The sequence below is a fragment of the Epinephelus moara genome, chromosome 12 (assembly GCF_006386435.1).
Source record: "Epinephelus moara isolate mb chromosome 12, YSFRI_EMoa_1.0, whole genome shotgun sequence".
In the NCBI taxonomy this organism is placed as follows: Eukaryota; Metazoa; Chordata; class Actinopteri; order Perciformes; family Serranidae; genus Epinephelus; species Epinephelus moara.
Window position 1 is genome coordinate 35928807 of NC_065517.1, and position 26053 is coordinate 35954859.

The 26053-nt window shown below is 42.4% G+C and overlaps 1 protein-coding gene across 1 annotated transcript in view; it reads right to left on the minus strand.

Annotated features, from left to right (window-relative positions):
- Positions 1-2493: 2493 nt before the first annotated feature.
- Positions 2494-26053, minus strand: part of nrxn3b (neurexin 3b) — a 436656-nt gene continuing 413096 nt past the window's right edge. Inside the window, exons 23-25 of the mRNA XM_050058660.1 lie at positions 19112-19190; positions 4961-5508; positions 2494-4910 (exon numbers count right to left, since the gene is read on the minus strand). Coding sequence (XP_049914617.1) covers positions 4473-4910; positions 4961-5508; positions 19112-19190 — 1065 coding nt within the window. The 3' untranslated portion in view covers positions 2494-4472. The remainder of the gene's footprint in view (positions 4911-4960; positions 5509-19111; positions 19191-26053) is intronic.

A 26053-nucleotide genomic window follows, 5' to 3' on the forward strand; every position in this document is an offset into this window, starting at 1 on the left:
TCCTGAGAGGCTGGGCGACCAGGTGTATTTTTTACACTTTAAACCACATCTCAACCGAGAAAAGTGTCTCCTTTGGATAAAGTTGTGTGGTAACGTTAGACCACAACATCAACTCAACGTGAATAAGATTAACAATGATGTCTACATCTGTTCTAAGGTAAGTCAACATTGTGTTTGAGGCAACATATTGTCACTTTGCTGGAAAGAAATATAAAGTTATCTTTAACATCTCTAGCTAACGTTAGCTAAAGTTAGCCTAACGTTAGCTCCTAGCTGCGTTGTTCATCATGTCACCTTGTTTGCTGGGAGTTCATTAGCCTATTTTGTTCTAGTTTTGTACTTTGGTGATCGTACATCATTGTTAGCTGTTGTCCAAAGGGCTCTAGTTAAGCTAACGTTAACTTCTGGAGCTTAGCTTCATTAACTTATCTGTAATGGCAGAGATAACAAAGGTTGGCAAACGTTATGCTGAATGATTCAGTGTAAATACTGTAGCACCAAACTAACGGAGAGACACTCTTGGTAAAGATGGTAAAAAGGCCGTTATCCTTTTCTCATATTCTGAGCCAAAAACCTTAACTTCAGTGGCACTTTAACTTGTTGTCTTTGATGGTGACGGCAACCAGATGCGGTTCACAAGCGTACACTGTGACCTGTAAATTTTGGCTTGTAATTTAAGCTTTTCATCGACCTTCTCAACAATAAAATGATGAATATATCCCTCCAATGCGTAGTTTAGGCCCTTTTGGTTACTTCTCAATGACATTTGATCGTTATGTCCCCAAAAATCATCAGTTGCCTCCTGTGAAATGCCGTGTACTGTGACACCTGCCATAGCGCCGGTCACTGAATGTTGATAGTTTGTCCGAGTGAGTGGAGGGGGCGTGGCTTAGCCATAGGTCAATTCAGCTCCTGGTAAAAACCTCCAGAGTGTCTAAATCAGAAACAAAGGTGAGCATACAAAAAGTTTTCAGAGAAAAAAGGTGAGTACATATTAGCAGGTTGTGCTAGCAGGCCATCTGTGACCAAAGAACATTGGAGAAACATCAATTTGTAATGAGAAACTGCTTTAATCTGTGTTTTTAATGGTTATAATCACCTGGTCCATTTGTTTTAGAGAGGAAGAGACCTTTGTGAAAAATTTGGCTCCCAGTAAAAACCTACGGAACAATGAATACTGAAGGAATCCTGACCAGGAGTTCATGCTTGGCACATGATTTTTAGCTGGCAGTCATATGCCACTAAATCTAACACATTGTTCCTTTAAAAGATATTAAATAAATTAATTACAACTTCTCTTTCTGTTATGCATCCTGGAAACATAAAACCTGCTGTATCTGTAAACACAAAACTGACACAAGGTTAAGCAACTCAATTCTCCACTATGTTCACAGGCTAGTCACAAACTTTATCTGTCTGCCCTGTGGTGCTGCAGTAGCTCTCTCAACTCTTCCTGAAAAACAGTCTGAGAGAGTCCAGAGAGCTGAGAGGATCTGCAGGGTGATAACCCCCCTTCAGGTTTATCATTACAAGTGCCCCCTCACACAGTGATCACGCTGGAATTTGTTACTATAAAAAGATTGATCACAGCTGCTTTAAACCTGCATCTCTCGGCCTCACTGCAGTTGAAGGGCAGCGTGTTGCAGCAGGATGAAGCGTGGACTGAATATCACTGCTTGCTAAAATAAATGTTGTTTTCTTACACATTAACTTTTCATTGTGTTGACTTACACAGAACAAATTTCCACACATTTTTGGCGAAGAAAAAAAAAAAGGAATCTTGAAATGTGAGTCTGCCTCAGAGTGTAAAAAACGGTCCCTCAGTGGAACAAATCCCTGCTGGCCTCCTTGTTCCCGTTGCCTGTGGCAGGATGAATGAGTTAATATGTAGTCATTGTGCGGGCTGGATATACTCACACACGCTGCTCTGATATCCTACATCAATGGGCTATTGCAAGTTAATGACCAGGTCTTTGAAGGCCCATTTGCACGAAATATGGACAGTGTAAAAACGAGCTGGGAAAGCAGGTGCTGCTGTCATTGAGTAGCTCATAACCCGACCATATGGTTGTGGAGAATCTCATTTGGCTGTGCGCTCGCATAAAGGCCTGACTCTAAAGAAACCCAAAGCCATTCCTCTGCTGTTGTGAAGACTCTGGACCCCTCTAATAACCGTTCTCTCCACCCGTCCTTTTTTCTCTTGTTGCATCGATGAACAGTGTATGAATTTGCATAATCATCTATAGGTAAATGATAGTGTTGAGCTGCTCTGCTCCGGACTTCATTTGAATGGAAATGATACCACTTTTTGGTATAAAAGGAAATCATTGAAGTGATAGCAAATGGATGAGAAATTGTGGTTCGGTGAATAGTCTTGGGCGTAGACGGTATCTATCTCCATCTCCTCGCTCTGCGTCTCCTCCTGCCTTTAAACCACAACATGGGTGAGTGAGTGAGGGACAGCCACCCGCAGTCGAACATCCAGAAGAAAAGTTTGGGAACAACATTTCTTTTTATTTCTGGGAATTGTTTGGAGTCAAAGGAGCATAAGACAATAATAATTAACTGGTCGAAAAAGCCAAGTACCAACACAAAAAATCAAAGTGAACATACACACTGACTGATTCTGCATGAAAATGAGAACAAATAACTTCAGCAATAAATAATGACATAAAAAACAACATATTGTCGGAGGAGGATGTCATAAAAATGAGACACGAAATTAGGCTACACAGTAAACAGAAAAAAAAGCAAAATAACGAGTTGAGCAGACGAGAACATTGACGTCAGTTAAAAAAATAAATAAATAAAGGAAGAGAAACAAAACAAAAAAATAAAATAAAATAAACCAAAAACACCTGTAAGTCAGTAAGGTGCTAGCAATAGATCTCCAAAATCCATCATAATCTGTCTTTATTCTCTTGTTCTGTTTTTTAAATTTCCAATAAAAAAATAAATAACATGATGAAAGTAATTTCAGAATAAGGAGGAGTCCCTAATACAAGATCTGAGGGAGGTGTTTTCTATTTGATTGACAGCTTCCCATGGTCAAATATTCATGCGACTGAAGAGAAACACCATCCAGAGAGACTAGACGTCTAATCTAACAACATTTGCTCCCCGCCTAAACAAATGTTCCTGTGCACATCTTTTTTTTGTTGTTGTTTTGTTTTTTTAAATCTCCAGGCGGTCCTGGCAAAAAGAATAAAAATTATTTCTCTGTCGCGTTGCTACAGCAGTAAAATCAAACCAAATGGTCGGTCTATACAAGAAGAGGGTTTAAAAAAAATCATCAGAAACTTGAATTTTCTGTACAATATTGACCTGCAAAGCACAACTGCTATGATGTAATAAAATATGTAAACATATTTGCTGTTTTTGACACAGTCGTCTGTGACAACAGATAGAATCACACTTGTTCACACTGGTCTTCAGCCTGGATATTTTTTCTTTTTTTAAAGATTGCAACAGTTAAATCTCCACCGGACACAATTTATGATAATGCATTTTGCCACAGCATCTCAGGAAATGTATAGAAAAGAGGACAAATAAATGAAAGAAAAGAAAAATGCCATCAGAGATTTAAAATTCAGAGAAATAACAATGTATTGTGCATTTTGCCTGGTGGATCCACTCTTACACGCTTGAACACCATCGAGAATTTGGTTGCCATGCATAGCAGTCCAATCCTTAGCTGAGACGTGAGGGAGGGACAGAGAAATATTGAGATACATGACTGTATCACATCCTGCTGAGCGGTTACTGAGCACTGCCTAGTCAACCCTGACTGGACATCATCCTTCAAAAAAGGACCTAAATTCAATAAATAAATTACTAAATGAATAAATAAAAAACAAAACAAAAAACAAAAAGTCGAAATAAAAAGACAGCTTTAAGTACACGTATACTTTAGCTCATATCGCATCCATGAAAGCTACATTTAATGAAACCGTTTGTAATGCGAAATCATGTTTTGACTTCCAACTTTCCCGACAATCATAGTTTCTTGAGGTCCCTCACTTACACAGATGCCAGCACCACGTCACATACACCTCACATGCATGCTCAGAATGGCCGAAATGACAGTGATCGTATTTTACAGGGTTACAATGGACAAGGTCGTTAGAGCTCCAAGGATCACACACCTCTCTACAGTCACTTGGGGTCGTGTGGATGTTAGAGAGTGATGTTATTCACACTGCCAAATGTCTCCAGCAGGGACTCCTTAAAAAGATCCACGTTGAGTCCCGGTGAAGTTGTACTGCATTGTCTCTCTGTAATGCTTACAATAGTAAGTGTGCTTCCATAAGCCAAAGTTCTTTTGTAAATGTTTCAGTGACTCAGTAAGTCGTGAGTTCTCAGGAGATTTTATCCTTTTTAAATCACAGTTGCCAATATGGTACTGTCAAAGTGTTTATAACTGTGTTCCAAACAGTTTATTTTTCTATGTGTTGGGAAATGACTTTTGATTTCTATACATAATATTCCTTGTCCTTGTCTTTCGGTCTCTTGCTACTGGCGCTGCCTTTGGCGGTGCCGCTGGGTGCTTTATCCTTCACCACAGCGCCATTGGTTTGCGCCGAGTTGCTGATGTAGTTGCGCGTCTCGTCCACCTGGTAGGAACCCTCGTCCCTGTTCCTGTACTTGTACATGGCGTAGAGGAGGATGAGGATGCAGAGGGCGGCGGCTGAGACAATGCCCACCACCATGCCCGTGGTACTGCTGGATTCCCGGATCACCTCTGAGGCCCCCGGGGGCACCCGCCGCACCACGCCGGGCACAGTGGGCAAGGCGGCAGGCACCGTGCGCAGCATGGGCGAGGTGATGAAGGGGCCCCGTGGCTTGGTGCCGTCCAGATCGAAGGACGTGGGCAGGGGCAGCAGGACTATGTCCGGCTGCGGGGGTTTTACCTCGCGGTTGTTCATTTTCCCGGCGGGCAGCTTGGGTGGCGTGGTTTTACCTCGCGGTTGTTCATTTTCCCGGCGGGCAGCTTGGGTGGCGTGTCCGAGGGGACCGCCGGCGGCGGCGTGCCCCGGAGGTCGGGCAGAGGCGAGGTGGGTGTAGTCCTACCTGCCTCAGAGGCTTTGCTAGGCCTCAAGTCCTTGGCCTCCCACTTGGGCGCGAGGGCTTTGTAGCCGCCTTCATAAGCCGATGTGGTCAAGATCTTATCTGTTACCAGGGAGAAGGTGGTGTAAAAATCTTCATCGTCAGTCGGGGGCAGGCTAGAGTCGAAAGCTTCGCCAGAGCCAAACCCCGAAATCACCATGCCATCATCATCATCATCATCACCATCATCACCACCATCACCATCATCACAATCATCGCTGCCTCGGTCCGACAAGCAAGGTACCCCCGCCTCAGTGGCCATGGCCAAGGATTCTTTGGTGGTCTCAATAATGGTGAGGACGGGGTGGAGGGTTGGGGGGAGGGGGATGAAGGGAGAACGGGTGGATACAGAAGGGATGTCTATGGGGTCCTCGACTAGCACGGGGATGACTAGCTCCCCTCCTGGAAAGTGAAAGAGAGAAAGAAACACCAGTCAGAGGGCGGAAATTCTTCTGACAGCAAAGCAAGAAGCAGCCAAACACCAAAAGAACCGGTAACAAAAGAACGTATAAAGCAAAGCTCAACAAAGGGAGGAAATGAACTGAAGAGAAACAAAGAAAGAAAGAACGAAAAATACTGTACCAGTGCAAAAACAAAGAAACTCAGAACCAAACAAGACCCAAACTGAAAGAAAACAACAGCCATAAAAAAAGTATACATTGCATCAAAAGGCTTTGAGGGATGCACAAGGGTGAGCCGCATTAAACTGACTCCACATACTAACTCCTGCATATCCTGCATGTTCTCAGACAGCAGCATGCGTTCTCACATTAATACTGCACTATAAACTACTCAGGGCTATCATATGTTCTATGTGCTGCACTGATCAGCCTCAACTTTAAAACCACTGACAACTGAAGTGAATAGCATTGATCATTTCATCCAGTGCAATGTTCTGTTCAGAAACTTTGGGTGCTGACATTTATGTGGATACCCCTTTGACACGCACCACCCACCCAAACACTGTTGGAGACCAAGCACACCCCTTCAGGGCAACAGCAGCAGGACAATGCACTACACCATACCACAAAAATGTTCAGGAATAATCCTAGGAACGTGACAAAGAGCTCAAAAATTCCTCAGATTGCAATCCGATCGAGAATCCTTGGGACATACTGGTACCCCAGAAAGAAGTCCAATCCATGGTGGGGCCTCTGACCTGTCGAGGGACGGACATAGGACCTCTAGGAGTGTCCTGTGGTGTCTCACATCTCACAACATGAGTTCTGCGATGTTACGACCCAGCTTGTAAAGCTCGTTACCATTGACTTAAACTTTTATAATTATCCCAGACGAGCCCCCACTTATGGTACAATGCTGTCCGTTAAGGGAAACAACATAGAAACCAGATGTTTTTGGTAAATAAAGTCATCTGTTAACGAAGGATTATTACAGAAATGTGGGGAAACTAAAAAGAAAAAGGGCTCATGGGTGCTGGTGGAAGAGTTCCAGCTCTCTCGACGATAAAGCTGGCCAGGCGTTTGCAGTTTCTTGGTTCCGAGCTGCACCCTCTGGATTGGAGAAGCCAAACTGGGTGCCACTCTGATCAGGATCCCCAACTTGTCAGCCTGAAGATGGCCATCGCTTCAGCAGGTGCAGGGAAACACACGTCCCAAACTGGACACATAAAACTACATGAAGGGTTAATACTTGGAGCGAGAGTCATCTGTGGCTGTAACGTGTGGATTGCAAGGTGGGGTAATCACGTGTCCCATGAATGCTCGATTGGATTGGGATCTGGGGAATATGGAGGCAAGGTTGACACCTTGAGGTTTTTGTCATGCTGCACTGGCATCAGAACGTGCAGCTACTGTGAGGGGGGTGCACTCAGACTGCAAAGGTGTTTGGGTGGGTGGTGAGTGTCAAGCAGCATCCACATAAATGCCAGGTTTCCATGCAGAACATTGCATTGTAACAAGATAATCAATGTTAGTCACGTCATCTGTCAGTGGTGTTAATGTTACGGCTGACTGGTGTATATTCATAATTCACTACGGTTGTATATAATGTAAATTATGTGATTTATGTGCAGTGCCACACAAATCGTGGCCCTATATTTAGTCCTATCTGATAATGCTGCATATTTCTCCACATAAATAACTAGTTCAGGCTTTTAAGAGGCTTGTTTCATTTATCTTCAAGTGCAAATCCTTTTTAGTCCCTTCAAAAAACTGAGCACCAAAAGATGCGCTCTGTGGATAAAAAGAAGCAGAGGGTATTAGCATTTGTTTGCAATTCAAGTGCAAGCCAGTGGGCCTGAAAGCAAGTTAACTAAGTCTGAAATGAGAAACTGTTTGTAAGGTGTTTCATATAGCTGCTGAGAGAGGCGCTTTTTAACCCCGTTGACCTACACGGGCGAACAAATAGTAACAACTGAAAAATGACAGAGGAGGAAAAAAGAGGAAAAAAAAAGGCAGTGTTTTTGGACCGGTGTGCTCCAAAGTCCAAAAAACACATTACCTGGAGCCTCTTAAAAACCTGACTGGCACTTTAGGTCTATCAGAGGGTCACACGCTGATTTATAAAAGAGATCTGTCCCTGAAAAAAACAGTCACCACTCACGAGGAACAGCATTAGTGGGCTCCCCTAGCCTCTTGCCTTTTGACCCCTACAGTTACCACGATGGCACAAAGTCACCGGGCAGTTCAATCACACCTGAATGTTTGCTGATTTGGACTTTTCAGTGGGAGAATCTCGCTTTTAACAGCTCGTGTTCTCCTCTTTATTGTATGAAATGACTATAATATTCATAAGAGTGTAGCCGGGGTGTTTAAAAATATTCCACTCATTCTGATAAATCCATTTGGGAACACTTGCATGCTTTATTGGTTCAACCTGTTGTTGGACGACTACAAAGACTTTTTGAAACATTCAGATGTCTATTGAAGCTGCTTATCCTCTTGCCAAAGTGGCTTGTTTGTACATTGCAAAGGCTCACAAACAGGGCACTATAAAGAGATGCAAACCTTTTTGGAACAATAAAGAAAAGAAAAGAACACAACGGAAATCAAGGAAACTGAAAATAATAATTAAGGCATTGCAAAAGAGTTCAGAGTTAGAGCAAACATTGTAAAAAAAACATTCACAAAGTAAAGCCACAGATAGAGCTATCAAGAAAGGGATTAGTAATAAGTAAGTAGAAAAAACAGGTAAAAACAAAGTCAGCTCGGAAAATCATAAAAGCCTACGAAAAAATAAAAAATAAAAAAACAGTTTTCAAAGGAAGAAAGCATACCATCAGTTTTGTCAACTTACATCAACAAATTGCCCGCATGATTTTGGCAGGAAGAAAAAAAAAATTTACAAAAGAAAGTTGTGTAAGAATGCCTTTGGACAAGTTAGGTTAGTTTCTTTTTAGCAGTTTCTGATTAATTAGTATATATTTCTCTTTTTAGACAGGATGGTACAGGGAGGCAACAACACATACATCCACACATCATGACATGAAAAATAATCTTCACCATTCTGTTCAGGATATCTTTTTTTATTCTTTTAATAAGTCATTTAATTTTTGTATAAAAAGAAAACTGTATATCTATAATTCTTGCTTTGATAGATAAGTCTCTTCATAAATATCTACAGCCTGATTAGATGACTCTTTTACTTTTTTTTTTTTTTTGCTCGACTTTAACCTTAGTAATGAACAAATGGATGACTGTACATATCTTAGAATCTCTACGTAAAGGGTTCGGGAGGAGGGAGTGTGAGACGGGGGTGGGACCTATGAACATACTAGGAAGGAAATGACATAGATGGGGGTGAACGTGTACATCAGTTGCCATGTCCATGTAAAGGCGGCACGAAGCGGTCGGGCGGCATTAGAGCTTTTGGCTGTAAGGAAGGGATGGGGATATACAAACAATGAGCATATACATGCCCATCTACAAAAGAGAACAGCACTCTCAACACTGACAGTTTTACAAACCCTAAGCTGCAACTTCTTTGCCATGCACAAAATTCATTCATTGATTAAATCCAAATTTCAATCAGAGATAGCTATTCAAATGACAGGAAAATATTAGAGATCAGCATAGAAACAGTTTGGAACACTTTTTCACAGATAGTGGTGAGGGTCGACTTTGGAGGTGTCTTCTCTTTTTTCTCTATGACACACGTGAATTTTGAAATCCCAAATGCAGCTGCGCGGTTTTGAAGCCCAATCTTAACAAATAACCTCCTGTTGCTTATGAAATGAACTCATAGAGAAAAGAGGAAGTCTCATTCTAATTAGGGACAAAATCATCAAAACATTGTCAATAGTGATTCTTAGCAAATTAGCAGTTAAAATTTGAACATTTTCAGAAAAGAAACATAGATACACATATATGTGTTTGAACATATATGTACAAAGAAAGACAAAAATAAAATAAAAACAACAGATTAGCAAGCAAGAAAGAAAGGCATTAAAATTTCTCACACTATCAAAGATGAACAACCAGAAAGCACACACTGAGGCAGACAAAGAGGAGGGGGACAGTTTATAGGCAAAGTGTCACCACCTTCATTTAACTAATAATAAAGACTTTATTATTAGTTACTTATACATTTCTCTTGTTAGTAGTTTTTAAAACACAGGACAGGGCGTGCAATCTGGATGTACGTCAGAGAAAGAGGTCAATCAGACATGGTTTTATTTTGGATTTTAGTTCCACTATAAGAAGTCGGGTTAATGCATGCTTAAGTAAGTTGCATTTAGGGAGAGTAATATACAATAACAATACAGCAAGCCATGGGACAGGTAAGGGGAGGGGCTTAAGAAGGGGGGGAGGGGGTCAGAGGTCAGTAAAAGGTCACTGCCACCAAGGGCTGTGGGATATTTTGTCAGGCAAAGAAACCATTCATCAGCAGTTAACAGGGGGAGAAGGTGCACCATGGGTGATATATAACCGACATTATGTGGCATTTAGGCCCACCGCAGTCGCTAATTAATCAAGAGGGGGAGTAGAGTGATAATTAATGAGCTAGTTTTTATTAAATGTTTAGATGCTTTGTGTTATGCGCATAACCAACAGCCTTCGTTTGACAGATAAACACCGTGTTGGGAAGGAGTTCCACAAGAGGGCACAGGGTGGCGGGTTTGTTTGTGCCTCTGGTGAATTAAAGGAGATGTGAGAGGCACATTTGTCTGCAGATATCTGGTTCGTCCTCTGGGGGCCGGTTACAGAAACATCATTCATTACCCAAAACTAGGTCTAAGTGTTACTGAGGAAATCTGTCACACTGCGCTGACTCTGTTTTATCAACACTGACGTCTTAAAGAGGGACCCATTTCCTATATTGTGTGTCTTATATATCGTGTTACAATGAAGGATGTTCATATTAAACAGGACCAAAGTTTCAGCTAATTAGGTAAAGGTATGTAGAAATAATCGCTAGCAAAACCTCAGGCTTCTTTCTGTTCTGAACTGTTTGCAACAGATTTTTCTACTCTGGCTACAGTATGGTGTGCCAGATTTTTTTCATATGGTCATCTGCTCTAGGCACGCTACTGCATGCATTTACATTAAGGAGCCTACACTGCTACATAAAGCTGCATGCTAACGTCAAGGAAACATGTTATCTTGGTTGCAGATGTTACAAATTTCTCCCTGATTTCAGATCATATTCTTGCTGCAACATGTGCACTTATGTTTAGAGGTGATTTTTCAAAGTAAAAAGTGCCGCTATCTCAGTTACAGACATTCCCCTGGCTGCATGTACACTACTACATGTAGCTACATGCTAATGTCAAGGAAACATGTCATCTCGGTTGCCGATGCTGTTAATTTCTCCCTGATTTTGGATCAAATTCCTGCTAGAACACATTTGGTTGTATTAAGAAGCTTTTATTGGTAATTTTTTTTACAGTAAAAAGTGCTGCTATACTCCATTACAATCATTCCCTGGCTGTACACTGCTAGGCTACATGTAGCTACATGCTAACATCAGGAAAACGTGTAATCTTGGTTGCTGATGTTGTGTATTTCTCCCCAGTTTCAGATCATACTGCTGTTGGAACATGTCTGATTATGTTAAGAAGCTTTTATTGTTGATTTCTCACAGTAGAAAGTGTCGTTATACTCTGTCACTCATTCACCCGGGCTGAAAGTACACTGCTACATGTAGCTACAAGCTAACATTAGGGAAACATGTAATCTTGATTGCTGTTGTTTGGTTCCTGATTTCAGATGATATGCTGCTGAAACATGTCAGTTGTGTTTAGTAGCACTTGTTGGTCATTTTTCAAGGTAAAAAGTGCAGCTATTCTCCGTTACAGTCACTCTCTGGCATATAGCTACATGCTAACGTCAGGGGAAAATGTAATCTTGTTTGTCTATGTTGTTAATCTCTCCCTGATTTTGGATCATATTCCTGCTGGAACAATGTCCGGTTGTGTTTAGAAGCTTTTATTGGTGATTTTTCACAGTAGAAAATGGTGCTATTCTCTGTCACAGTCATTCCCCCGGCGTGTAGCTACATGTAGCAGTGAACTTGCTACATATAGCTACATCTTAACTTCAGGGAATCATTTAAACTTGGTTGCTCGTGTTTCTCCCTGATTTCAGATTATATTTCTGCTGGAACTTTTCCTGTTGTGTTTAGAAGCATTTACTGGTCTTTTTTCCTGGTAAAAAGTGTCGCTATTCTCCGTTACAGTCATTCCCCCAGCTGCAGCAATGGTGCAGAGACGCCGAGATACAGAATACCCGCAAAATACAGACTAGTCAGAGCAGACTGGGATTATTTTCGGAGAGGGGGGTTTGAAGAGATAGGCACCAAAATGGAGCCTTCTCAGATAGAGGATGAATACAGGTGTTCCAGCACAGAGAGGAAGAGGAAAACAAAGTGTTTCTTGACAATTAAAGCATATAAACATGTCCTAGAGGAAACCCAAAATACAATTATGAACCTGAAAATGAGCATAACAGGTGCTCTTTAAATGTAAATTTCCTGCTTGTCTATCCATGCTCCACAGACTGCACTAATGTCTGACATGATATTGCGTGGCTGTGTACTGTATGACTGTAGTGTGTCTCTTCAGCTAACAGCTGCTGCTCTTGTTGCATAGCTGTGATAATATTCCAATAACAGAGCCAAACTCCTCACCTTGTTAAATAAACATTACCAGCCCAGAGTAAGTGATTTCATCCCAGGCTGTATTTATCCAACTCTGCCCTTGTTGTCTCGGCCTTGTTTGCATCCTTTCACTCCGTTCTTGGCTAACAGCTTTCGGCAACTGTTAGCTTTGCGCTGTATCAACAAAACACTCAGATGGGAGGGGAACCGCTGCAGTCAAGGGTCTCCAGTAAAGTCAGTGCGGAGGACCTTGATGTTGTGGTAAACACTTTAATCCTGTGTAAGCTCTTGCACAAGCGTTGCACATCTTGCTGCATTTCTGAAGCAGACAAACACTGCGGTTTCTAATGGGTTTGCTTAACCAGACTGCGTTTGTTTTTCCCGCACTCGTCAAGATGGATGGGATTTTAGTCTAAGCCTCTGCCTCCCTGGAAAATAATTCTCCACTCCGTCAGACCTACAGCCATTTTCTCTGTTTTCTGTCTTTTTAAGCAAAAGGAAGTCAGGACTTCAGATTAATAAGTGTTTCTTTGCGGCGGTGCCCACTGACTAGCCTGTGCATCACTGAGAAAAACTGATCCTATCTTTATAAAACACAAAAACGAGAGCATGAAACAAACTGAATTCTCCACGCATCCTGCTTTTCATCATTCCTGGTGAAAAAAGACTATCTGCGGCGTGCCTCTGCTGGCTTTTGAAGAGGAATTAAGTAAATGTAGTTATTTCTAAATGGCTGATTGACTGACTACCTCAGCAGCTTGGAGGCTACAGATGCAGAAATCTCACAGCAGCACTTTCTCTTCTCTTCCCTCCACTCCCTCTCTCTCTTTTCCCTCTCTTCTCTCTCCTGGCCTGATCCCCGTGTCCATCCAGCGTTTGCTGAGGCTTCCGAATGGAGATGAATCCCGACGGTGTGTCAGGGATTTGACGACGCTATACCATAAAAGCGGAAAGCTGGTGCACCAGCACCAACCATGGATGAACTGAGTCAATGGGATTTCAACGCTGCAAATTGTGGGTGAGTCAGTGGTTTGGGGCCCTGAAATCTCATTGTGGCTGCGCGCATTGTGCTCAGACACCTGCTGTAGCAGATTCATTCACCTCCACCCACCACAGGTAGGGAGCTGATTACCAGAGAGCCAGCAAAACACAGATTCTCAGTGTGGACACACTTAAAGGGACATGCCAGGGATTATATTGGTGCCCTGTGCGATGGCTGAGCTCTCTAGAAACATGTACCTTAAGAAGTTGAGCACTTGCCGCTAAATTATCTTATCTTGCCTGTGCACACCCCTGCTGAGAGAGATCTAATTTCTCACTGATGGACAATTCATTTCCATCCTTAAAGTTGAACGATGTGCCATTTACAACTCCAGCGAGCGGAGTGGTCTGCCCTGTGAGGATGCATGAACTACCGCCAGCCGGCGCAGGAGCGTCCTGAAGCCACGGCGCATGGCAGATAGCTCTTAATCTGTCATCATGTGGCTGGGCGCAGTCTGGCATATTAAATTGGCATCTCCAGCAGGCGTGGCGACTCGCCCCTGTCAGCCGGTCGATTTGCTGTACAGCCGTTAGGCTGCACCTCTGCACTCGGTGGACATGTGTCAGCTGAATAACCTTTAAACTGATCTGAGGCCTGTGCTGAAGTGACAGCCGGCCCGATGGGGCTTGACGGAAGCCATAGCCGACGCCACAAGGAAGCTCAGTGATCCATCCCTATCATACTTCATCCTGTACCCCTACACGTGTCGGGGCTCTTAATATACAGCAATGAAGAAATCACACAACACAACATCCATGCTTCCAGCATCGCATTAATGCGAGCCACAGACTCTCCACTTCACCCACCAAGGCCAAAGTGATGAGGAGAGGTCTATAAACATGTTAGACCTGCTTGATCTGTGCTCCACTTCATCAAAGCCTGATAGGCTAATGGCACATGCAGGACCATTTACAGCCCTTTTATTAAATACGCAATCTTTTCACAATGTGTTTGACTGTCACACAGAGTGCAACAGTTAGCCTGTCTGCAGAGATTTGTGGGAGGCTGTCTACTCTAGACAAATGACAGTGTTGTGTTGTTTGTTGAAATAGATTGAAACAACCTACCTGAGTGTCTATGCTCAACATTCTTATAGTGCATGATGGGTGATGGGTGTGATGGACAGGTGCAGAATCCACAGGAGTCTGTGTCCCATCTCATATCAATGTTGGTTTCTCTTAACGATGATGACGAGCTTCCTCTATCCCTAACCCTGGTCTTTTGGCCATCTGGGGGCAGCTTTACAAACCATAAACACTTTCAATGAGCTAAAAGAGGCTAAAACGCTCTTAACAGCTGAACGAAACTGCAGAGTCAAGTGATAATTCTCTGCGTCACTACGAGCACCACTGACCAAGTGTCTTTTTTTGCCTAAACTTAACCAAACCGTGAACACAGAGGTGGCAAATTAGAATGTGTTCTTTTAGGTCATTTTAGAAAGTATTAAAGGGTAACTGGTATTTTTTAATCTCAACCCTATTTACATCCACTAAAAGTGTTTGTTTTTGCCACTGACTAGCTTTAGATTGTTATCCTAAGTGTTGGAAACATTATAAAAAATATTCCTACAGAGATAAACCCTTTTGTTAAAGAGTAAGATCCTTGTTGTTTTATAAGAAACAGCCTCAAGACCACCATCCCCAAACCCACCAGACTCCATTTAAATAAACGGTAATTTTAGCGTATGTAATATTTTCACATCTAACTGAGTGAATTAAGGGTTAATTTCAACCAAGCCAGAGTTGGTGATTGCTGGAACAGTAGAAAGATGAAACAAGATGGTTTTGAGGTTTTTCTTTAGTTTTTTTTTTAGAGTTTTATTTTGCTTCTGTCGACTTTAAATGAACTATGCTTTATGATGATAAAATAATGACAAAATTAAATGGAGTCTGGTGGGTTTGGCGATAGCAATTTTGGGGCTGTTTCTGGTTAAACAAAAAGAACTTATTCTCTAACAAAAAGGTCTGTCTCTGTAGGGATCCTTTCCATAATGTTTTCAGACACGTAGAATAACAATCTGAACCTGTCAGTGACAAAAAGAAGCACTTTTAGTAGATGTAAATCGACGGTGCGACTGCAGCCTGTTTCGCCTATCTCTCAATACTGGACCAATTTCAAAAACTGTTGTTCCCATGTGTCACTAAGACATAAAAACATGGGAAAATAAGGTTCAGGTTGAAAAATACCAAAGTTACCCTTTAACCAATAACCTATTATTATATGTCACTTGTTGTTTAAACATATAACTGGCACTAGAACAGTGGAGCCACTGCAATATCTTTCTCATGACACACATTGAAATGCTGTAGCAGGAAATACACTACTAATAACAACTGTGCTTTTTCTACTATGACAACTCGACATGTCTGCTCTGTCATTCTGTATTTGTGTATCTGTTAGCATTGGCTAGTTCCAGTACAAGTCTGACTTTTTACATGTGCTTGTTATGAGCCTAAATTAAAGTGGTCTTCATCTTCTGGTCTAACGAATATCATGTCCTACAGGATTTACAGCAACTCGTAGGGCACTGTATGTACAAATCAAGCATCCTGATTTACACTTGTGGATTTATGAAAATCATTTGCATCAATTACTAAAATATAATTACATATTAATCACAAAAATTGCTCAGATTACACGGCAATGACAAGCTGCAACTCAGTTAATCACTGTGAAATTAAATCATAAATTGAGCTGACGTGTTTGCTGTTCTCTAAACTGAGCGTCACATACTTTCCATCAGTGATTTCCAGGGTAGTAATTTTTCACTACCTAGTGGATTCCTGCATACAGTGCTACTTTGATTGTCAGCTGAACTCATAGTGATGCCAACGTGTCCTTATTCAGAGGATTGTCAAGAATCTGGCTGCACACTCCTTATTTGCCCTCTTGTGGAACTCACGTGGGATAAAGGGAGAAGGTAAGGTTTAACAGTTTCATTAAACACACAGACAAACACAACCACGAGACGACCACGCACAGCAGACAAAGACAGGCTGTTTGGCAGACACACAGACGGAGCACTGACAGAGACAGCAGGCACAAGCACAAACACTACACGCCTCCGAGGGAGGAGCTGCGGCGGAGAACAGCGGCGGCGCAGGACCGCCACTGTAGCCCCGAACACACACACACACACACTGACATGTAGTAGAAGCCAGCTGGGGGTTAGCCTGAGACTTATGGGTGGAGAAGAAGCAGCACACAAAATGGATGCCAATCATATCCATGCAGAAGCGGGGGAGTGTGGGGAGAGGATTATAAGTTAGTCTATAGAGCTGCGGTACAGTCCAGTACAGTGTGCATGCCACAAATGCCTTCTACTTGGAGCAACAGATAGAATAGAAAAACAGATATACTTTGTGGCAATAAAAGTCTTTTTATGCCATCTGCATTCAAACAGACATGTATATGCAGAAAGGCTAAAAGAAAGAAGGTGGGTGAGTCGGGATGGAGGGGGGAGGGGTGGGGGTTAACGCTCGGGAGGGGAGACAGGGAGTCATTCTTTCACACACAACTTTCTTGAGACAGAATGGGGTTGCCTGCACAAGGCCAAAAAAAGGATGATGGCAAGAAAAGATTTTGTTGCCGTTCATTTCCCTATGTTGTATCGAAAATGGGGGGAAGGATGTTTCTTTAGAAGCCATATGGCACGAAAAAATAAACACAAACTTGATGAGGAGGAGAACTTTGAATTTTCCAACCACCAAAAGTTCATGCGGCACAAGATGAGGCAAAAACGGGAGGAGTGGCTCTATCCTTGCTTGGAGGATGGACGACGGATGATGAGGAGGACACCAAAGAAAAACAACCAAATAATAATAATAAAAAACAAAACAAAAAAACAACCACAACAAAACAAGAAAATAAAAACACCCCAGTCAACCCGGCCCGGCCCCAAAGTAAAGCCAAAACAAACCAAAAAAAAGCTCAAATCTTAAGCAACCCAACAGCTGGGTCCAAATCGATACAGAAGAGAGATGTTCATATGTGCATCACAAACAAAATGCAACAGAAAAGAAACCAACATCATGTCATGCAACTGTTCATACGACTGGAAGCGGGGCAAGGAATGAGGATATGAATTTCTGTGTCAACATGGTGAAATGTACAGTATGTATGAGTGTGTATGACTACGTATGTTGCCACTATATGAGGGGAGGGTACCATGTTAGTAAAAACTTCTTAACTCTACGCTTTGTTGCACTTCCACTTTTGAGACGACTTGGGTTTGAGGTTTTAATAGTCTGCGGAAACGAATAAAACAACACACGCGAGGTGCAAAAAAATGTGTCCATTCAATTTCAATAATCTCTGAGTTAAGAGAGCAGCTCGTGCTTATAGATAAAGAACCTAAATACTGCACGGAGGCACGGAGAAAATGGCTTTCTCTCCACATTAAAAGCCACGAGTGCGAGGACCTAAATGTGGTCATAATTTCAAGGAAACAAACGCTATTACGGCGCGATAAGGCCTCAAAGTAAATGAGGTCCTTTCACAGATTGGAGGAAATTTACTGGCAGAATATCTACTGAAGTACACGGAGAGACCTCATTCCCCAGAAAGATAAATAAATGACCGATTATCTGTTGTGCTCGCCGAGCAGAGATAACAAAGTGAAAGGGCAATGCATTGTTTCAATTTGGGCTTATTATTAGCAGTGCAAAGTGGACATATGCTTGGTGCTATGCTAAGCCGTATTTAGCCAGATTAACATGGCATCAATTAGTCTGCTGTGATGGCGTTTTGAAGGACAGTGAAGCAATCAAATAGCCTGAGCTGTTAATGAGTGCCTGAGGGGAAAGGCTTTTTTACACACTGAGCCAGTTTCGATAAAGCTCACACTCTCCTGGTTTACGCCGCACTATTAGGATATATGCCAGCTGCCCCTGGGCACGAGCGTGATTGACAGTCGCTTATTCAAAAGTCGTCCAAACCCAAGTTGCCTCAAAATAACCACTCCTTTTAAATCTGCGGTTTTATTTCCAGCTCTGATTTCATTTTCAAACTCCACTGAGTGAATGTCTTATCACTTTGATCTAATCACAAAGTGATATGTGTGTGTTTGTGTGTGTATGTGTGCTATGTGTGTGTGTGTGTGTGAAGGGAGGAGGGAAGAGAGACGATGCGCACAGAAATTCGAGGATATCTGTTCTCTATTAGAATGTTTCAGGTAAGGCAAGCCTCCGACGAAGGAAAACAGAGGTACAAACGAGAAGAAGAAGGAAGGAGAAGGGAGGAAGAGGCTCTGTTGCAGTTAGTCTGCTACATATCACAGTATCTATGCTGAAAGCATCTTTGTTCTCGAAAGAATCTCAAAATGTATCCTCTGTCAAGAGAGACGCACACACACGCACAGCAAGAGGAAATCAACCAGTACAGGACAGATACATTTTGAAGCATCAGTGCGGGCGACATGAGGCTTGATACTAATTTCGTACTTTGTTGAGTAAAGTTTTGCTCTCGACTGAATGCTGAGAGAACAAAATTAGTATCAACGCTTCGTCATGTCTGCAGCCTGGGCCCCATAGCTAAGTGTAACTTGTTTTAGAGATGAAAGGTGTGAGCTTTGACTAGAGCTGACCATAAGATGTATGTATTTACAGTTAACTTCCTGCAGAGAGCATGCTCAGGATATGGGAACTGGATTCTTACTGCTTTCATCCATCTCCAAAGAGTTCTTTAAACTTTAGATATACACTGAGAACCCCTCACACTAGTGTGTATTTCTCACAGTGGCTACTTTTCAGAGGGCTTTTTTTTTTTTTTTTTTTTTTTTTTAAGTTACACTTGAAGCTCCCATGGGACATGATGCTAAGAGGAGAGGCTCCTCGGTAGCAAATCAAAGAAAGATAAGGAGAAAAAGACCAGGTTCAGAGCAAGCACAACTTGACACACCCATCCCACCTGCATGTCCCGAGTCGCACTCCTCCAGGTCCTCGTCGTCGCTGGAGCACTCCGCCGATGAAACAATGTCATCTGTCGTCTGCGGGAGAAAGAGACACGTTCAAACACACACACAGGAAAATGTGGTTAGGCCCGGGGCAGTACGGCGAGTCCTCAACTTGTGCGCAGCCATTCCATTCAAGGATATCTCTGCACACACAGACCTCTCCGCCTGTCCTTCGGCTTCCATATATCACTTGGAGTCAATCATATTTCACAGTGTTTATCATTCTTCACTTTATGTGCTTTCCACCTCCGCAGATAATTGTTTTCCTTCACCCTCCGCACTCTGCCTCCGATTATTTATCGCCCCTCTCCTCCTCTGTCGTCCACAATCAATGGCCCCACCAAGCCCTCACAGATCAACACTGTCCCGGCTTCTGATTTGTGCTAAAGGGTGCAGAAGCAGGGAGGGAGGGAGGGAGGGATGGGGCGGCAGACTTGCTAGCTACACCCAGACCGGGGATGGATTATCTGCACCTTCCAGTTCCCACAATTCTGATTTATCCCATCTCCCCCCACCCCTTCCCTTCTTTCGGGTCGACCCATGGAGGACAGAGGGGGAGGAGGTTGTATTTCAGCGGCGGTGCGCTGGGCAGCCGGCGTTTATTAGAATGAATCAGCGGGGCGATAAAATAAGCCCTGTCACCGAGCAGGGTTATGAAATCAGAGTGCTGATTGAGTTTTCCAGTCCTGGCTGAGGGTGTGGGGCTCTAAATATCATTGAGTTTGACAGACTAATGAAACGCGCCCCCATGCTTGTGCTGCTGCTGCTGCTGCTTTCTACGGGGCCCAGAGAAAGCTGTCCGCCTCTACCGTATGCATACACACTCACGCTGATGTTCAACACGTATGTCTACCAAACCCCACAGAGGGAAAGTGGAGTTTTCAGAGCACATTCCTAATGCGTAGTGTTATTATGCGTGATGGACTGTGCCATTTTCTGTTTCAGTACATTTGATAATGTGCTAATGCGTGTTTGTCCCGGTATGCATAATGCACCACATTATGTACTGTACTCCGGCACGAGGAGGCAAAAAACGAAGCAAGAGGGGAGGCTCTAAACTAAATTGCTGTAAAATATGGCCCCTTGGTAAACATGACTATTTATTGAAGCCACATTACAGGCGTAAAAGTCTTGGTTATTGCTGAAAGAGGGTTATTGCTTGTTATTATGATAGCGGCAGATGTGGGAGGCAGGGACACTGACAGAGAGAGGGAGATGAAAACCAGAGCCACTTCAAAGTCTGTTCCAGCAATTTCAGCCCCGAGACCATCTCACCATAACCCAGCATCAACTGAAAACACTGCCTTTCTCTTGTCCATTCATGCAGCATCTCTCTGCAGCTGATGCCGACAGCATCTCAGCGCAGAGCAAATATTTTCACTGCCTGGGATGCAGCAGCTTAGCAGAGTCTCACACACCAATCTACATGAATTAAATTCAAAATTTAGCTGAAAAGATGATCCTTTATTATTATTTTAGAAAGCTGTTTCTTTCAATTACATAAATATTTGGGAACAGCCTGCTAAAAAGCATCTACAGCCTATGAGATTTGCTCTTAAGCACATTTTCAGACCTACACTTCATCATCTACATTTAACATGACACTGTCAAGTCTGTATAAGCACCCAAGGTGATTTTCTGTAACTGTTGCTATGGCAGTCTGAGCAGGCCAGAACTTGTTACACGTCAAGTCCTGCAGTTCCTCTAATGGCCACTTGAGGCTGGCTCCAAAAGCGAGTCAATCCCCATAGACCCCCATGTTAAAATGTTAAAAGACAGACTATCTGCAAGGCATCGCTACTGGTCACTGCAGTCTGTGAGTCTTCTAATCCACCCACCCCTCGTCCCCCCACAGCTCCAACCTCTCATCCAAATATGGTCACTTCTAGCTCCAAAAACAACAAGATGGCGACGGCCGAAACACTGAACTCGAGCCCTCAAACTGGCAGTCTATAAACAAATGAGTGACGTCATGGAAGCTACGTCCATTATTTATACAGTTTATTTTCCAGTCCGAGCTGCAACCTCCAGGGCTGAAAAATGAAGCCAACATCTAAGTGTCAAAAACTGCACTTCTTCGAACGGCCACTTGAGGCTGGCTCCAAGAGTGAGTCAACCCCCATAGACCCCCATGTTAAAATGCCCAACTTTAAAGCAGAAATAAACATGTTTACAGTCTGGGACAAAAACCAGTTTAGGTCTCTGTAGCTAATTTCAACATTCATGACAACTGTACAGGGTGGGAATTTTGATATAAATCACCCATTCAAATGTTATTAAGGTTTAAAGCTAAGCATAATTAAGACTGCTTTGAGGGACCGGCTGTCAGCAGATAGTGTCCTTGGCTTCTCAGTCAGATTCATTCCTTGCTCCTCCATCGTGCCACCCTCTTACCCAAATATGGTCACCTCTGGCTCCAAAAAACCAAGATGGCGATGGCTGAAATACCGAACTCAAGGCTTCAAAATGGTCCACAAACCAACGGGCGACGTCTCGGTTGCTACATCCATTATTTTTACAGTCTATGGGCCAGTGTTACATGGGTCAAATTTAAATTGAATTACATCACATTCAGCATGTTCACATGCAGATTGGTAGCAATTCTCCAGAAATTTGATTTCCTAAACATTATAAAATATAATTGGGGTAGGGAATTTGAAAAACCCTAAAGGTATACTACGCAGGAAGTGGACTCCAAGTGCACGCTGTGTGGGTACGCGCCAATAAACATCCCAAACACTCATAATAAGAAGAAATCAGAAATGAAAAGTCTCTGCAGATAAATACACCACCACACATCTCATCCTGCTTACTATACCTTTAACTCACACGTTACTGCAGTGTATGTAAATGCATGGATCGGCGTAAAGGCTGCAGCAGTGCATGGTTACAGTAAGTGCACAAAGACAGATATTAAGACATCTTGTCTTTATCTCGGCCTTCTTAAGAGCACTGTAATAAATTTGTAATGTCTATCATTCCTCATGCATAAAGAAAATAAAACCCCATGAATAAACCATGAAATACTCTAATGAGATATTTAAGTTGTAGAGATTCTTCTCATGTCACATCAGTCTGTAAAAATTAGCTTTCATTTATTTTATATACTGTATCCCCCCTGCGGTGCGGTGCGGGGCAACAGAGGGGAATAAAAAATCCTGGGAAAACTGCTGTAATCATCAGACCATCAGTCTCCTCAAATGCTTACAATATTAATGCAGCAGAAAGGATTTGAACGAGAGACACAACTGAATACTTTCTAAAAACAGGCAGCAGAATTTTATAGTTTAAAAACTTATAACATTTATTAGGTCAGTGGCTCCCTTTTAGTCTGAAGTCCCTTGCAGCTCTATTACATGAGCTCAGGTACCTCTTCAGCGACACACATCATGCTCCACATGTGCTCCTTTGAAGTGATTTTAAAATGGCTGTAATTTGATATTAATTGCATAAAGGTGGATATTGTTGGGGCACATCTGCAGCTTAGGAGTCAACTTATTAACAGCAGTGTCCTCGGTTGTTCAAGACCAGCAGGGGAGCCTTGAAGCATCTTTGTCCGCCTTATTTCCTGCTGTCTCTCCGCTGTCTCTAATAAAGGCTTAAATACTCCCCCAAATAATTTAAAATTAATTAAAATACCAGTGTGTTAGGGGATCTACAGGACTGACATTAGACCAGTCGCCAGTAAAACCACAGAGATAAAGGTGATCACTTGATATTAATAAACTCACCACCGTACTCCAACAGTGCTTCCTCTGAGCTGGGAGGGAAAGGCGAGTGACGCACCAGGTGCCAAATATTATGCAGGCATTGCAGCTCTACACGTATCTATATCAGTCTGTCATGTTTGAATGGAGCCCTAGTAGAACATTTATTCAGCTAAAACCAAAATTTGACGGCCATAAAATACTTTAATAGATAGATGAAAGCAGAGAGCAAAGAGCTTTAGTAACATTACTACAAGGATTAACATGATGCTAAGAACGTGTGTGGCAGGCTAGTTAATGTAGGGATGCAACGATTTATCGGCCAAACATCAGTATCGACTGATATTCGCCTTTTGGACCGCCATGGGCAATCAGCCATTGGCTATCATCCATCGACCACGACCATCTGCCATCTGCCATCTGCCATCAGCCATCATCCATCGGCAATTAGATGGCATTCACCAATGGCAGTGGCTGATGTTTTTTGTTGTTGTTGTGTAGCATCCATTTTGCGCAGGCTAACAATCAAAGTTCGAGACTAGCAGTGTCTCATCATCCCAGGGACAATGGAAAACTTGTCTGGGACGAACAGAGCTCTTCCCCTGGAGGTCTCTGGGACAAAAGGACACAGTGAAGTCTCGACTGAAGCCTCACAGGACAGACTCTACCGTTTCCCTGATAATGTTGCAAACAACAGATCTGTGTTGACTTTAGCAGGAGGAGAGCTAGTTAACACTAGCTATTAGCAGCCAATGGCTGGAACTAACAGCCAGAGGAGGCTGCATTGAGATGATAATTGTTGAATAATATCTAGAAAACAGATCCCAAGATGGTGCCTATTCATTCCAATAGAGTTGCTCATCAGTGCATTAGGCAAATAAGTTTTTTAGCTTCTGGGTTTACTTTCTGTGTATGTGGCACACTGAATATATGCATAAGTGTTTTTCATGCCGGCCCATAAAATAAATAAAGGCATTTTAATATTTGTGCAAACTACAGTGTGCCTTGGATCGTTTTTGAAGGAGACTTGGATTTTATAGGTTTTGACTGAAAGTACACTTTACTTAAGCAATGAGACCTTCACAAGATTGAATAAACGCAGTGCACCTGGAGTATCCAGAGAAGACCTGCTCTTACTGTAGCTATTGTTTTTATATTTGTCTGCTGTTGCTTTTGCTTTATGTTTGCTTTTTAAATGCATTTTCTGCACTGTTTTTCTTGCTTTTAGCTTTTGTTTTTAATGATCTATTGTTCCTTTAATGTTTTATCTTAACGTATTTCTCTTGTAAAGCACATTGAATTGCCTTGTGTATGAATGGTGCTGTATAAATAAAATTGCCTTGCCTTGCCTTACTGGCACTTCTACTCCTTTGTCTTTAATATACGTAACCTTCTGTCACATGAAAAACATCTCCTCTCTAATTTCTGTTTTATATTGCTGTGACACCATCAGCACATTTCTCCTTTCCATGGCCCAAACTTTATTTTGCAAGATTATATTAGAACCCTTCTTTTTTTATTATAAACATCTTATTGATTATTTTTGAAGGAGACTTGTATTTCATATTTTTTGATTGAGAGTATACTTTACTCAGGCAATGAGCCCTTCATAAGATGGAATAAAAAAAGGGTTATATTAAAGGTTGTTTCATACAATCATGATTAAATTTGTGCTCAATCCAAGGTTGTGTGATGAAGGACTGAATTGCTCTAAAATAGTTCAGTTTTATTTTGTCAATAATTAGGATTTCTTTGTTTCCTGGGCACAAAGGGGGGAAAACAACAGCAACAAAAGAAACATTGGTTTTGGTATAAGCCCAGATTTTGGTGCATCCCTTGTAATAATGGTCATTGTGGGCTTCGAGGTAAAATAGTTTATAATCTCTGAGCTCTCTTGACTTGTCGGCTCACAGAGGCTAAAGCCCTGCACAGCACTGCAGAACTTCTGCAATAAAAAACTCTTAAGAGCTTCATCTTTGAGCCTTTTCATATTAAGGAGGACCGACTGCTTCAGCTCTCATATTGTAAAGGTTGTGTTTAAATGGTAGAAGGACACACTCAGTGTGTTCACTTTGCATTTGATTGAAAATCATATATGACTCGGAGTAAGAGAACCTCTAATCTAAGCGTCTTTGATTCCACTCTGAGAAATTGAAGAGGGCTTTTCAAGTGTGATGTTTGACATTTGTAGATCCACTCAGTGTGCGCCCTGATTCATTTTCATAAACATATGATGTATCTCTGTCACAATAGTTCAGACTGAAGTGCCTCTGATGAAGGGTGCCATTTTCCCGCATTTGGGCTAATGCAGAACCAATGAAGTGACACGCGGCTCACAGTCTTCTCTCAGTCGACCAGAGACGTCGATGATAACGTATAGCATAGATGCTGTTGATGCAAAGGGAGTTCATGGAGCGGAGAAGGCATCAGCTGCATGTGTGTGCAGCGATGGGAGCCTACAGCGGGGTATAGCAAAATGATGCAGTTGGCCAGCGGGACAACAAAAACTGATTTCACAGCTGGGGAAATCCAATTCTCTGTCTAAATCTCCATAACATAGAGTGGGATATATTTTGGCAGCAAAGTGATTTCTCTCTCTTTCTTTTTTTTGGTGCAATTATTCTCAACGAACATCCTCATCGTCATTTTTTAGACACTCTGGGTGGTGGGATTTACAGGCTGGTTTGTTGTGTGTGGGAAGCTTTAATATGCATGCACATGCCTTCTACTTCCTGTGTGTGAAGCAAGCGTATAATACACGATGATTTCACTACATAAAAACTCACAGGCTATGTGCATCATGCCTGATTATCCTGATTACCCTGCCTTCAAGTGATGCTCAAATTCCTAACTCCAAAAACAAACACCACAGCCAAATCAATAGCCAGACTTCATTAAAACAGCATTTACCTCTGACCACTTCAGCACATCAACTGAAAGGATCACACCGGCGATCGATAAAGATAGACAGCCTCCTTGGGAGACGGGTCTCAAAACACACAGCTTTTAGTTTCACAACTGATGGCACTGACACAAGCAAAATGGAGGGTGTGCAAAGATGCTAGGCCGCCTCTGTCTCGACAAAGCTTCTTCTCTGGTGTTTAATCAGGAATTCTGGACTGACTACTGCGAATCAGCCAGGAGCAATGCAGAGACCATTAACAGGCGAAGCTGCAATTACCTCAGCGA